At 44.0% G+C, this 15,375-nt stretch overlaps 1 protein-coding gene across 1 annotated transcript; it reads right to left on the bottom strand.

Moving 5' to 3' along the window:
- Positions 1 to 1,557: 1,557 nt before the first annotated feature.
- On the bottom strand, positions 1,558 to 12,104 carry C16H1orf189 (chromosome 16 C1orf189 homolog). Its single transcript, XM_033925195.1, has 4 exons — positions 11,819 to 12,104; positions 8,437 to 8,477; positions 7,571 to 7,700; positions 1,558 to 2,022 (listed from the first exon to the last, which is right to left on the bottom strand). The coding sequence occupies exons 1-4, from the start codon at positions 11,921 to 11,923 to the stop codon at positions 1,921 to 1,923; spliced, it is 378 nt and encodes a 125-aa protein (XP_033781086.1). The 5' UTR covers positions 11,924 to 12,104; the 3' UTR covers positions 1,558 to 1,920.
- Between the last annotated feature and the right edge of the window lie 3,271 nt (positions 12,105 to 15,375).

Genomic DNA, 15,375 nt, shown 5'->3' with positions numbered 1-15,375 from the left:
AATGATACCTTGAATGATATATTTAATGATATTTGATGTTGTCACATTTTCTAATGAGTATAAGTGTTCCATTCTTCTTTTGCAATGCAGGTGAGGCAATTACTGGCAAGGACCATTTTGTCTTGAGTTTAGCTGATTCCTCCATAGTTAAATGGGTTTCTTGAAAACATACTATGTCAGGGGATTTTTTTTTAAACATAGTCCAATATTTTCTTACATTTAATAGGGTTATTAAACTCCTTGACATTTAAAGATATAATTTTCACCATGTAAAGCTAATTGAGTGTTTTGCAAAAACTAATATCAATGATCCAATAATAGGTTTTGAAAAGCCATCCAGACCCCTGGACATGTCCTCAAAAGGAGGACATGTTCGGGGAAATCCGGACATCTGGTAACCCTAACTGAATCAACCAAACAGTTGTAGAGCTGCTGCCTCAGCACCCTGAAGTTGTGGGATTGAATCCAGTGCTGCTCCTTGTGACCCTGGGCAAGTCATTTAATCCTCCATTGCCCCAGGTCCAATGAAAATACCTAGATATATCTAAACCACTTTGAATGTGTAACCACACAAAAAGGCAGCATACAAGTCCCATTCTCCTTCCCCTAAATCCCACAGCTCACACAGGAAAACTATAATGCTGGCAAAATCACTTTTTTCCCTCCCTGCTTCATCTACATAATTTAGCTCATTTGCCCTTTGAAGATGGGGAAATGCCTATTGTGCATAAATATAGTATAAGTTGCCTTCAGTTATGCTTTGGACCCATAGACCCACCCCCTTGCCTAGCCCAGTTCTACCCATCCCTGCCCCATTATGCCAACACCGTGCCCCAGACTCACTCCTAGTCCCGCCCCCTCAGCCTGATCGTCTCTGTTGGGAGGGCATCTGCGCATGCATGGATGCCTCTCCCGACGCAATCTGCTTTTCAAAACCCAGACATAGTGCTGGGTTGCCGTCCAGATGCCTGGACATACCCTCTAAAAAGAGGACATGTCCGGGTAAATCCGGACGTCTGGTAACCCTAATTATGCTGTGCAAAAACTGTCTTATATTCTGCAATATGTCGATAAGATTCAGTGCGGATTGCAGCACGAACAATCCGAGAGAAATTACATCCATGTAGGGTTATCAGACATCCGGATTTCCCCAGACTTGTTCCCCTTTTTGAGGATCTGTCTAGGGGTCTGGAGGGCTTTTCAAAACCCTGCACTTTGTCTGGGTTTTGAAAAGCTTCCCTAAATCGCATCGGGCAGGAGGGCATCTGTGCATGCGTGAATGCTCTCCTGCCCAACGAGAGCAGGGCTACGGCGGGACTGGGGTGTAATGGGGCAGGGATGGGTGTGCCTGGGGGGGGGGCGGGTCCTGATTTTACTAAAGTATCTGGTAACCCTACATTCATAAGCAGGAAACTCTTAGGCCCTTACATTTTCATATTTAAAGTCTCTTATTTTTTTACTTTTCTTATGATGATGGAATTCCTTTTCCTTTTGTTTTACATTTTTTTGTAAACCACTATGATGTTGTAGCGAAGAGTGGTCTATAAATAAACATAAACATTTGTTCTTTTCACCTTGTTATGTATTGCAAATTGTTTAAGTTTTATTTATCTGTTACATGTTTAATGATACCTTGAATGATATATTTAATGACATGAGCAGAACAGACATATTTCTCAGAGAGTGCCCCTGTACCCATCCTAAGGGCTGACTATCTGCTTTGATACAACTGAAGAATTGGAGGACAGTCCAGGAAGATGGGAGGCAGAGCAAAAAAATGCAAATTAAGGACTGGCCAAATATCTGCCTCTTGGAACTGGACAACTTTGCACTTCTGCAACTTCTAACATTCATTCAAACTCTTTTTTAAGCTGGTGTCACACATTCATATCTCTCCAAGCAATTGGTGGTGGGTGTGCTTTACAGTCTCTGCATATAAAAGGTTGTTCCCCTGCAGTTTAGGTCATGTCGATATTGTTGATAATCCAAGCTGAGCTGCTGCTGCAGGGCTGCTCTGCGTACCTGAAGTAAAACAAAAGTACAATCAGCCCTTGTCAGGGTCTGGGGAGCTCAGAGACCTTGATCTCTTAACAGTTATAGAGCCTCTATGACTCCCTAGACCTCCTATAGCAATAATTAGAGATCTTGCTGTCCTGAACAGAAATGGTATTCATCTGTCAAAGAAAGGAAGAAGTTTCTTCAGCAGCAGATTGGATAGCCTAATCAAGGGGGCTTTAAGCTAGAATTGTTGGGGCTGACTGATCAAAGCCCCCAGGTAGGTGAAGCATTAAACACCTCTACACAAATGGGAAAGGGGGAACATCTTAGCAATGGAACCACTGTTACAAATGGTGCACCACAACTGACAAGTCTCTGCTATTTCCTGTGGTGGCATACAACACAAAAAAATGTTATTTGCTGATCAAGAACTTCTTACTGTTACAAGGTCATATGACTCACTGTCAAAGATTGTAAAAACTCAAGAGATTATGGTACCTTCTCAGGATTTAGAGCTAATATGAATAGGTCAGAGATATGGAATATCTTGCTTCCCAAAGTGCAGAGGAATAAAATTAGACAAAGCTTCCCTTTTCTCTGAGCTAAACAATAATCTAGAGACTTTATTATATCAAGCTAGTTACCCTCCTTTCATGAAATTCCTTTAGAAAAATTTGGAGAGATGGCAGCATCTGAATATCTCTTGGCTAGTTAGAACTGCTTTACTTATTTACAGCTTTGCCTGTTCCCCTTTCAGAAGTAGTTTTTAGGACACTTCATAAAAGAGTATTCCAGGACATTTGAAAACAAAAGCCCACAAGGCTGCAGCATAAAATATTGTTTTAGTTTGGAGCTCATAGTGGTATGTGTCTCCAATTTTCAGTTATACTTTCGTGCAACTCATCTTAAGTACATGCTTAAAAACTGGGTGCAGATGGAGCAATCCTTGATAGGTGACCCTCCCTCCAAAGTGGGTAATCCCCTGGCTTTCTTTGCTGCAATTATGAGCATTCTTTTGGTTTACCAACCCCATATTAAAGATGACATTGACTTCTTGATTGAAAACCCATTATAAACTCCTGAAAAATGGGTTATATTTCTGAACTATGCAGAGTATTTTCCCCAAGGAAAGTTGATTTATCTATAAGATCTGGGAGGTAAATGGTTTAGAAACTTAAGGTCAAGTGTTGGAAGATGGCAGATTTGTGGAATTTGTACATCTTGCTGAGGACTATGAGTTGGGGCAATGGGATTGATTTTCCTATAGACAAATTATGGACCTTTTAAGGAGGGTCTGGCGTGAACCTCAACTTGAGGAAGCCCTCATTGTAAAAGCCATAAATGGAGGCAGTATAACTATTCAGCCCAAGCTCTGGAGGAATTGCACCACTCTTAAAAACCGCCAGCTTGTCTTCCTCCTTGGACGGCGCTCTGATAAGCCAATTGTCCAAATATGGGCACATCTGAATCCTTGGTAAAGGTGCGAGGTGCTGTGGACAGACCAAAGGGCAGCATGGAGAACTGAAAAGCTGCTCCAGCACATAAAATCTCAAGTACATCCTGTGGGCCGGGAAACTGGGAATGTGAAGACTGGCCTCCTCAAGGGAGGCATGAAATTCCTTCAAAGCCATTGCTGCTATGACTGACCAAATGGTCTCCATGCAGAAGTGCGCTATCTTAAGAGCTGCATTGGCTGACTTGAGGTCTAGAACAGTCTGCAGTCATCTGAGCCTTTCTTTGGCACGATTAAATATATGGAGTATGTGCCCAAGTCTGGAGAGCAAGACCAGCTCTATAGCCTGAAGAACTAGTAGCAATTTCACCATAGCCTGAACTTTGAGGGTCCTCTCCAGCCAACCAGCTGGAAGCATTACAAAGTGATGTGGCAGGAGGGCACAGAACTCAATTTTGTACCTCTCCCTGATGATGTCTAGAACCCAGCAGTCTGTGCTAATCTGAGACTAGACCAACCAAAAGACCGACAGCCTGCCCACTATTTGGGGTAGCTCGGCCTCTGGTATGGCATCAGTGCTTTCTTCATGGCTGGTGAGGGGCAAGAGCCCGAGGCTTTCTGATACAATCTTTGAAAGGGTCTTTGAGTCGATTAGCCTCCTGAATACATACAAAATCTTTAGAAGCCTCCAAAAATTGCCCACCCCAAACTCTGGGCTGTCCAGGGTTTGCTGTCTGGTAAGGACAGGGGGCGATGGCCTGTCACATTGGCCATCAAGTCTTCAAGGCCCTTGCCAAAGAGCATCTGCCCCTGAAATAGAATCATGCTTAGCTTTAGAGGTAGCATCTCTTGCACACTGTCTGATCCAGAGCATCTGTCGGGCAGAAATAGCCTGCTCAATTTATAATTCAAGACAGATTGTAAGCATGAAACTATATACTTCAAAACACCTAAAAAAGTGCTATTTTTCCTCAAAAGTTGATTGTAATACCTAGTTTTTTTTTACAAAGCAAATTTAATACTGGCAGTCCCCGAGTTACAACACCCGACTTAAGTACAACTCATACATCAGAACACAGTTGCGGCTTCATTTGATGTCACTGAGCAGTATTTCCAGTGGCATAGACTCCTAAACGTCTCCTGCAGCAGATTCAGGAATGATGCATGGCCATATTAAGAACAGCGTGTGGTTGTGCTTGCTGTATCTTAGAGGAAACACTGGTAGGGACAGTTGGCCCTTTTTTTCAGCTGGGAACAAAAGTAAGCAGCAAATATCTTAAAATCTACAAGTTCTGAGTTACATACAAATCTGACTTAAGAACAGCTTTAAAAGCATAACGCGTTCTTAACCCAAGGACTGCCTCTAATCTTCCTTTACGATATTGTAAGGGCTTCTTATTTGTGTAAATTGCCTTGAAACTGTACTGGATAAGTGTGATTAAGAAATCCTGATTAGATTAGATAATTCACCCCAGAGAGGAGCATTAGGGGGTCTTCCTTATCTATTGGGTCAGAGGCCTGAGACAGGCGAGTGTGATGAGCATATACCACAAAGGAAGACGCAGCTGCCACCTTAATCCTTAGGGCCAGAACTTCAAATTGACGCTTAAGGAGCAAGTCCTCTTTGCGGTCCTGAGGATCCTTTAATATCACCCCTCCTTCACTAGGAAGGGAGGTTCGTTTAGTGACCTGCACCACCAGTGAATCCACTTTCATATGAACAAACAGCTGCTGGAAATCTGGTTCCATTGGATACAAGTTGGCCCTAGGCCTTACTCACTGTGCCATGTGGTGCCTGCCTGCTTCAGCATAGGATTCCAGATGGAATCAAAGGGAGAAGAAATTTGCCTCACAGATTCACTGGACAAACCTGGTCTTCTGCCTGCCAATCAGACTGAGGTTGGACTGAACCTCAACCCCTGTAAAACCACATTGCGAAATGGGGGGAAGGACTGCATAGCTAGCCCACTGTTAGTTCTGGTTGAGCTGGAAAGGAGCCCACATAGTCTGCACTCAAGCTCCTGACTGATTCAGAGATGTGAGCAGCTTTGTAGGGGACAGCCCTTGAGCTAGAAAATATACTTGCATGTAGGCTAGCTAAGTGTCCCGAGGGGCTGATCCTGTTAACAGCAGGCTTCTGCCATGCAAATTTGCATCTTTTTCCAGGCAGAGGTCCCACCAAGTGGGAACCTCCGGGCACCGAGCCTCCAAAGAACACTGAGGAAAAATACCACAAAATAATAAAACCGCAGAGCAGATCAAAAACATTTCTGAGCAACTTGCTTGCAGAAAACAAACTGAGGGGGCAGGAGCAGCTCCCTGGGAAGGAGATCAAGTTGGAAAACATGATTGACAGTTTTCTGTAAGCAACTTGCTGGTTCAGACACAAGAGCCTAGTGTTCAGCACCACTAGACACAATGCACTAGCACTAAGATTGTCCATGTTTACCTGATGTCCAAACTCACAGCATTATGGAAAAACTGAGATAGTTTACAAACTTTGGGACCTTATTTCAAGCGGTTGGACTGTAATTCATGAGTTTCTTAATAGACTCTCTGGTGATATCTAGACCAGTGGTTCCCAACCCTGTCCTGGAGGACCACCAGCCAGTTGGGTTTTGAGGATAGCCCCAATGAATATGCATGGAGCAGATTTGCATGCCCGCCACCTCCATTATATGCAAATCACTCTCATGCATATTCATTAGGATTATCCTGAAAACCTGACTGGCTGGTGGTCCTCCAGGACAGGGTTGGGAACCACTGATTTTCAAGTATTTTTCAAGTTTATTTATAATTTGATTAATTGCTTATTCCAAATTCTAAGCGATGTACAAATCAGCAAAATACATAGATTAAAATATACATAAAATAAACATACATAACTAATAGAAGGACTGAGTCAGCAAGACATAATTTTAAAAAAACCCACAAAACTCATTTTCAAACACAAAGAAACAGTAGGCAAGGCAGGGAAAGAAATACAATCTAAGTAATGTAGGAGTCAACAATTAGAGGTTAAAAACAACAGGAGGGGAAAGACAAAACTGAATAGGAGGTTTAAAAATAAATAAAAGAACAGTAAGCAATTCAATTAAATATTGAATTCATCTTTAAAAAGAAAACTCTTGAGTTTGCTCTTAAACTTTTCCAGATTTTTTCCTCTCTTAAGTAAAATGGGAGTGAATTCCAAGTCTGAGGCGCTGTAATAGTAAAGATGATCCTAGACATCCTTAAATGTTTTGAACAATGGAGTTGATCCTTCTTGGCGGGTGGGGGAGGGGGGGAGGTTTTGGGGGTAGATTTTGGTTGCAAGAGATGAGAAGACTATTGGGAGGGAGGAAAGGGGATTATCATTTGTTGTCTACTAAACCTCGTACTGAAGAAACACAGCATATCCTTTGCTGTTATGGGGATTTTTGTTTTTATTTAGACTGATTGAGGTTTTTTTTAATTGTAAAATAACAAAATATAAAGGAAAAGGGGCAGAATCTGGAAAGCAGTTTATACTATTGGTCATAGTATGGGAAATAAAGTTCTGGATTTAGAGGCTGTGATGGATGAGGCTGATTTAGATTTATAAAATCCTGAGTGGTGTAGAATGGGTAAAAGTGAATCGATTCTTTACTCTTTCAAAAAGTACAAAAACCAGGGGGACACTCAATGAAGATACATGGCAATACCTTTAAAACAAATAGGGAGGAAATATTTTTTCACTCCATTAATAATTAAGTTCTAGTAATTGTTGCTGGAGGGTGTTGTAACAGTGGTTAGCGTACTTGGGTTTAAAAAAGGTTGGACAAGTTCCTGGAGGAAAAGTCCATGGTCTGCAATTGAGACAAACATGGCAGAAGCTAATGTTTGCCCTCGGATCGGTGGCATAGAATGTTGCTACTATTTGGGTTTCTGCCAGGTACTTGTGACCTGGATTAGCCACTGTGGAAATAGGATACTGGACTAAATGACCCCCAGTAAACCTTGGGAGAAGTAGATTGGATCTCTAAGGAAGGATCTCTAAGGAAGGGATAGTAGATGGCATGGATGGGTAGACTAGATAGGCCATATGGTCTTTATCCATTTCTAATAGACAGAGAACTGTTGGTCATTCTTATGGCTTACCATCACCAGCTCCCTGTTTGCCATCTGCAGTTCACGTTTCAACTCATTGTCTTTCTCTTGTTGAAGTTGGTTGAAAACTTTGCCTTTTATATCCTCTCGCCATTCTGCCTCATGCCGCAGGTTCTCTTCTCTGCCATTAAAAAAAACAACTTGTGAAATCAATAGGCTGAGGAGTTTTCTGTATGTTTTGCTACTCTGGGAGTCTCCAGCAGGATTTAGGATTGGGATTTGCTACACTTGGACAAGGTGTATTAAGCGGTTTACAATCAGGCATTCAAGCATTTTCCCTATCTGCCCTGGTGGGCTCACAGTCTATCTAATGTACCTGGGGCAGTGGAGGATTGAGGATCACAAGGAGCAGCATGGGGTTTAATCCTACAACCTCAGGGTGCTGAGGTTGTAGCTCTAACCACTACGCCACACTCTCCTCCAGGATGCTACCCTGCCTTTACTATTGTATAATTCACCTGCATGCTGCTTTGCAGGTAGGACTTTTCTTAATAATTGTCTAGAAATACCATTATTAAAAAAGGTCTGGTGACTTTTAGTACATGTGTAAGAGCGTGATGATTTAAATTACAAAGCAAAAAGCTTGCTGATTTCCTAGGAAGGGTTTGTCTGCCTCTATGAGCACACTTTGCGAGGATGAGTTACAGTATATTTGTAGAGGAGAGACCTGCAATCTTCTTTAAGTAGTGTCTCTGCATCAGGAATGTGCAGAAAAGCCTGTTTGATATGAGAATGCAAATCTCTGCTGTTTGATTGGCTAGAGGAGGCTCATTGCAGGTTATCACAGTTCCTGCATTAAACTTTACTGTGATTTTAGCTACTATGGTCAAAAAAGTAGTTGTTAAGAAGCATTTTACCTTTGAATATTTGCTCTGCCAATTCTAATCTCTGCATTTCTCTGTTGGAAGGAAATGATAAAGAATCAAATTTCCAGCAGAATTGTTCTGCATCTGAAACAAAAGGCACAGAAATTTTCCCCCTTGTTGATGGATGAGCAACTTGTTCTTTACAATGGAAAGTATGCATGCATTATGTTACCCTTAGACCAGATCCCTATCCCTTGTCCTTCCCTGGGGGCTCCACCCTGTTCTCTCCCACTCCGTGAAATTTGGAGAAAGTGGTGATTGAGGGTAGGTGTGGGGGATGAAGCACAAATGAAGATGGGTCCATTAGGATAAGAAATGGGTGTAGAGTTGATAGTGTGGCATTTAAAGTAGAGAGCTGAACGGAGACGACAGGAATCCCGCGGGACCCACAGGGAGCCCGTGGGTTTCCCCTTCAGGTCATAGGGATCCCGTTGGGATGCCCCCTTGGGTTGTGGGGATCCCGTGGGGACACCCCCTCAGGTCGCCGTGCACGCTCTCAGCTGTTGCACGTAAACAGCTCCTGCGCCTCATGTGCCACAGAGGAGTGGAAAGAAGGAAGCAGCGAATCTTGCGGGAGGGGGCAGAAAGGGAGGGAGCAAGCAAGCGGGCAAGCATGTGTTGTAATTAGGAGGAATCATTTGGGATGTGGGAGGGGCCCAAACGCGGGACACAGGAGAGAGTGCATTTTTGAACACAGAAGGCAGGGAAAAGAAGAGAGGAGCAACATTAATGGAAAGAGGAAAGATTGGCTGCTTGAGTTGGATGTTTGTTTGTTGTTTTTTTTTTTTTGGGGGGGGGGGGGCGTTCCTGTACATTGTACAACAAGGCAGAGAAGGAAGGGAAACTATCTACAGGCCTTTGCTTTTTATAGCAAGCTAGTTAGCTAGTTTTAACGTCCATAACTTGTTGAATGGCATAAACTTGGGAGAGAGGACGGAGGAAGGGAGGGAAAGTGATGCTGAGGTGTGGGAGGGAATAGAAAGGGAGAATTGGGCGCGAGTGTGTCAGAGGGAAAGAGATGGTGTACACGGGGAATGGAAGAAAGAGGAGAATTTTTGGTCATAGGGAGGGCGTGAGATACAGATAGGGAAGAAAAAGATTGAGAGGGATAAATGTTGTGGTAGAAAGGGAACAGTGGGACAGATTGAAAGGGATGCAAGAATGAAAGGGATGCAGCATCAATGAGCTACTGAGGTGCCAGCATCTGTGACTCAGGGACGCTACTGCTGCCTGCCAAGCTTGGCAAAAGGGACCCCTGGCCAACTTCAAAGGAAGTCCTCAGCTGACAGCTTGGGAGTTCTCTTCGGCTGAGTATTTATATTTACATTAGAGGGATTAGTAGAAACCCATTTACAAAGTATGTATTCTTCCCAATTAATATTTCCAAATTACTAAAGTGTCTTTGCTTATTTGTAAATGGGTCTCTTCCAGAGCCTTTAATTCAGTAGCATAATTAAATGAAATAACTACTTCTGAAGTTTATAGGGATGGGTGGGGACGGAGGGATTCCTCACGGGGATGGGTGGGATTTCTGTCTCCGCGCAACTGTCTAATTTAGAGTAAGGCATGGGGGAGAGGGTTCATAGAGTAACATTTGGAGTATGGTATGTGGAGGGAGGGTTCATAGTGTGGCATTTGGAGTAAGACACGTGGGTAGGGGTTCACAGAGTAACATTTGGAGTAAGGCATGGTGGGGGATGAGGTTCACAGAGGTAGGCATGATGGGAGGAGGGGATTAATTGAGTAACATTTAGAGTAAGGCATGTGGAGAGAGGAGGGTTAATAGAGTAACATTTGGAGTAAGACACATGGGTAGGGGTTCATAGAGTAACATTTGGAGTAAGGCATGGTGGGAGTAGGGGGTTAATAGAGTAACATTTAGAGTAGGCATGTGTGGGGGGTCGGGGGTTCCTAGAGTAACATTTAGAGTAAGGCATGAGTGTGTGGGGGGGTAGGGGGTTCCTAGAGTAACATTTGGAGTAAGGCATGGTGGGAGTAGGGGGTTAATAGAGTAACATTTAGAGTAGGCGTGTGGGGGGGTAGGGGGTTCCTAGAGTAACATTTAGAGTAAGGCATGTGTGTGTGGGTGGGGTATGGGGTTCCTAGAGTAACATTTGGAGTAAGGCATGAGTGTGTAGGGGGGGGTTAGGGGGTTCATAGAGTAACATTTGGAGTAAGGCATGGTGGGAGTAGGGGTTAATAGAGTAACATTTAGAGTAGGCGTGTGTGTGGAAGGGTAGGGGGTTCCTAGAGTAACATTTAGAGTAAGGCATGTGTGTGTGGGTGGGGTAGGGGGTTAATAGAGTAACATTTAGAGTAGGCATGTGGGGGGGTAGGGGGTTCCTAGAGTAACATTTGGAGTAAGGCATGGTGGGAGTAGGGGGTTAATAGAGTAACATTTAGAGTAGGCATGTGTGGGGGGTAGGGGGTTCCTAGAGTAACATTTAGAGTAAGGCATGTGTGTTTGTGGGGGGTAGGGGGTTCCTAAAGTAACATTTGGAGTAAGGCATGTGTGTGTGGGGAGTAGGGGGTTCCTAGAGTAAAGGCATGGTGGGAGTAGGGGGTTAATAGAGTAACATTTAGAGTAGGCATGGGGGGTAGGGGATTCCTAGAGGAACATTTGGAGTAAGGCATGTGTGTGTGTGTGTGTGGGGGGGTAGGAGGTTAATAGAGTAACATTTAGAGTAAGGCATGTGTGTGTGGGGTGGTTAGGGGGTTCCTAGAGTAACATTTAGAGTAAGGCATGTGTGTGGGGGGGGGGGTAGGGGGTTCCTAGAGTAAAGGCATGGTGGGAGTAGGGGGTTAATAGAGTAACATTTAGAGTAGGCGTGGGGGGTAGGGGATTCCTAGAGTAACATTTGGAGTAAGGCATGTGTGTGTGTGGGGGGGGGGGTAGGGGGTTCCTAGAGTAACATTTAGAGTAAGGCATGTGTGTGTGTGTGTGGGGGGGGGTAGGGGGTTCCTAGAGTAAAGGCATGGTGGGAGTAGGGGGTTAATAGAGTAACATTTAGAGTAGGCGTGGAAGGGTATGGGGTTCCTAGAGTAACATTTAGAGTAAGGCATGTGTGTGTGGTGGGTAGGGGGTTCCTAGAGTAAAGGCATGGTGGGAGTAGGGGGTTAATAGAGTAACATTTAGAGTAGGCGTGGAAGGGTATGGGGTTCCTAGAGTAACATTTAGAGTAAGGCATGTGTGTGTGGTGGGTAGGGGGTTCCTAGAGTAAAGGCATGGTGGGAGTAGGAGGTTCCTAGAGTAACATTTGGAGTAAGGCATGGTGGGGCTTGGGAGTGTGGCATTTAAAGAGAAAAAGATGGAGGCGGGTAAGTCCTCTCTGGCATCTGCTTCCCTTTGTAGGTGTCACGGCTTGATCCTGACCTGGATGTCTCGCTGGTGCTGTTCCTCCATTTGACGCGTCAGGGGCAAATGCGAGACGAGGAGGATCTTCCTCTTAACGGGTTCTCCGCGGCGTCGAGTCGCCATGGCAACCAGGCTGTCAAGCCAGCGATGCGACGTGCCGCCTTTTCTGACCAAATTCGGTGAATTGTACCGTTCACCGACTATCCCTCAACACTAGGAAAAGTCCCAACAGACTCGCCTTTCGCGTCGCCGAGTCGCTCCCCTTCCCCACCCAAGCAGGGCGTGGCCTCTCGTGCTGAGCCCTTACGCTGGATCGGCCTCGCGCGTCCCCACCGAACGGCAGCGCGCGCGTGCTTGGCTTCTACACGTCTAAAGGGTCACCGCGTCAGCTCATGCTTTTCCCTCACCTGCCTTTAATAAACCTAAACCTGTCTAACGTGTCTTATCTCACTCACACTGCTAAACAAAATTGTGGCATCTGATCCTGAAACAGCTGACCCAAAAGCCTATATAAAATCCAGTCTTTTCTACAGAATCTATATACAGTAAAACCTTGGATTGCAAGTACTGTAACTTGGTTTGCAAGTGTTTTGCAAGACAAGCAAAACATTTTATTAAAATTTAACTAGATATACAAGCAAAGTCTTGCAATACATGTACATACAGTATACACGCATCACATCATCACAACTGAGCCGATGGTTCTTCTCTCTCTGACGCTGCGGGAGTGTAGTGACTTCTAAACGAGCAAAGTCTTGCAATATGAGTACATACAGTATACACGCATCACATCATCACAACTGAGCCGATGGTTCTTCTCTCTCTGACGCTGCGGGAGTGTAGTGACTTCTAAACGAGCAAAGTCTTGCAATATGAGTACATACAGTATACAACTGAGCCGATGGTTCTTCTCTCTCTGACGCTGCGGGAGTGTAGTGACTTCTAAACGAGCAAAGTCTTGCAATATGAGTACATACAGTATACACGCGTCACATCATCACAACTGAGTCGATGGTTCTTCTTTCTCTGACGCTGCGGGAGTGTAGTGACTGTTCTAAACGAGCAAAGTCTTGCAATACGAGTATGTATAGTATTTTGTATTAAAGTTTTTGGGTTGTGGAACAAATCATCTGAGTTTCCATTATTTCCTATGGGGAAATTTGCGTTGATATATGAGTGCTTTGGAATACAAGCATGCTTCTGGAATGAATTATGCTCACAAACCAAGGTTTTACTGATATATATTTGAATGTGTGTGTTCCATCATAACTCTGAAATGCATGGACAGATTTCAACCAAACTTGGTAACATATCACTTACTATCTGGAAACAACACTGTGGGGGTGGGACAGGGACGACAGGTAAAAATGATCGAAAATGACATATATTAGTGTGTAACCCATAGTTTTCAGGCTCACTGAGATGAATAGACACTCCCAATACCATTTAAATCCAAGTTCAGCCCCATAGAGAGGGACATTCCTGTTGGACATTGGGGGTGGAGGGACGGACATTTTGGGATAAATATCCGTGCAACTCTGGGTAATCTGCTAGTTTTAAAATAAAACATGGAGACTTGATTTTTTAACATAAATTTAAATGACTGCATATGTATTGATATGTCAAGTGGCTCTTAAATGGCAACATCAGACCAATGTTGGGCAGACTTCTACCCTCTATGGGCTAGATGCACAAAACATAGTCATTAAGACCGTGTGAAGTGTTTTTGGCTGACTCTGGAACAGTGACTGCTGATCCAACAAGTTTCCATGCAAACGATCAGTCACTGTGAGAGTAAGTAATTTATTTGAGAGCTACTCACACATGGTCTGAGCTGGTCTGGGGAAGCCCCAAGGCAGCCTCCAGTCACTCAGCTATTGGGGCTTTTTAATTTTTGTAATGGTACAGATGTTGTGCATGTTACAGATGCACAATATCTGCCCCCCTGACAGTCCCTCCCTCCTGCTGACACAATTGACAATGTGATTGGCAGGAATGCCCACTCCCTCCTGCTTCTGGCCCCTGCCCTCCCGAATCCCCAAACTGATCCCCCCAACTGAAGATCAACAGGAGGGATGCAGACTCCCTCCTGCCGCAGTGACCCCCTTGCCAAACTTAACCTCCCCCCCCCACCCCCGCAGGTCCTCTCCCCTCTGTAAAAAAAAAAAAAAAAATTGGCAGGAGGGATGCTCACTTCCTCCTGCCACCAGATGTCCTTCCCCCGTACCTTGTAATTTGATGACAGCAGGAGGGATGCCCAGTTCCTCTAGCTCTGCAGGCTGTCACTGCAAAATGATGGGCTATCCCCTTCCCAATGCATTCTGGGATGCACAGGGAAGGGCCCCCAATTGGCGCGGATGCCTAAGGCCCCTCCCTCTGCTTTAGCGACGATTGTTAGACAATTGCCAACTTCAGTGCATCTGGGCCTGTGTCCCATATATGACAGGAAAGATTGGGAGAAGATGGAGTGGGCGTCCAGTAACTCCAGTAGTTGCAGCCCTAGGTTAACCATTAAGCAAAATATTTAAGAACTTAGAGGAAGGGGAGCACAGATGTTTTGGCCTTAGGCATCATGCCCTTACCGCTTTCATTGTCTTCTGCCACAACAATTATCCAACATGTATTTCATTATTTTTCTAATCATTATAAATATATAAATAATATACATATAAAGCAAAATAAAGAAAATAAGATGATACCCTTTTTATTGAACTAACAACACAGTTTTTGATTAGCTTTCAAAGGTGAACTTTCAGATCAGGAATGAGCAAATGTTAATAAATAGATTACATAACTGAAGCATAAAAGTATTCCAGTGACAAGCTCACAGGAAGAAGGTAAGAGGTGGGCAAGGTAAGAAACAGAGAGAGATGGATGGATGTTAAGAGGGTGATAAAGCAATAATTTTATGGTTTGTAATGTGATAGAAAACTCAGATCTTAGGCACAGATGCACTAAAGTCAGTGATCATCCAACGATCGTTGCTAAACCGGTTTTGTTTGGTTTAGTGATGATCAAATTTGCTGACCCGATGCACAAAACAGCTTACTGCGTGGTTTTGTGCACGATCACTCATTCTTCAATCCACCCATGCAAATAAAGCCTTAACCCAGCTATTCTACTGCAGACTCCTGCACTTATTCTACCCATCTCTCAGCTTTCTCACTTGGGCTAGCAGCTCAGAACTCTTTTCTAACTCTGCCTCTTCTACCAGGGATATTTACTTCTGAAAAAAGTACATTTGTAATTCTTTGTGCATTAATGAATCTATTATGTATATATTTTAAAGTACATTGAAATTAGCATTGCATTCCAGTCTCCTCCCTTTCAGCACTTTGCATACCTCTCTTCCCTTTCTTGTCAGTCCTCAGGGATGGCTGTCTCTTCTTTTCAGAACCCCCCCCCCCCCAAAGAAAAAACCCTGCTTGCTTGAGGCCTTAACTGCAGACTCCTATACTCATTGTACCCACCTGTCAGCTTTCTCACTTGTGATGGCAGCTCAGAACTCTCCTAACTCTGCCTATTCTACCAGGGATATTTACTTCAAGAAAAAGGCTTCATTGACAAAGTATATG

Source organism: Geotrypetes seraphini, chromosome 16 (genome assembly GCF_902459505.1).
Source record: "Geotrypetes seraphini chromosome 16, aGeoSer1.1, whole genome shotgun sequence".
NCBI classification, from domain to species: Eukaryota; Metazoa; Chordata; class Amphibia; order Gymnophiona; family Dermophiidae; genus Geotrypetes; species Geotrypetes seraphini.
This window is presented reverse-complemented; position numbering and strand designations above follow the sequence as displayed.

Excerpts from the sequence above, each read along its gene's own strand:
- C16H1orf189 (XM_033925195.1), bottom strand. The coding sequence starts at position 11,923 with ATGGCGACTCGACGCCGCGGAGAACCCGTTAAGAGGAAGATCCTCCTC. Across the intron at positions 8,478-11,818 it reads AGCACCAGCGAGACATCCAG|AGAAATGCAGAGATTAGAAT; the intron begins GTCAGGATCAAG and ends TCCTTCCAACAG. Across the intron at positions 7,701-8,436 it reads GGCAGAGCAAATATTCAAAG|AGAAGAGAACCTGCGGCATG; the intron begins GTAAAATGCTTC and ends TTTTAATGGCAG.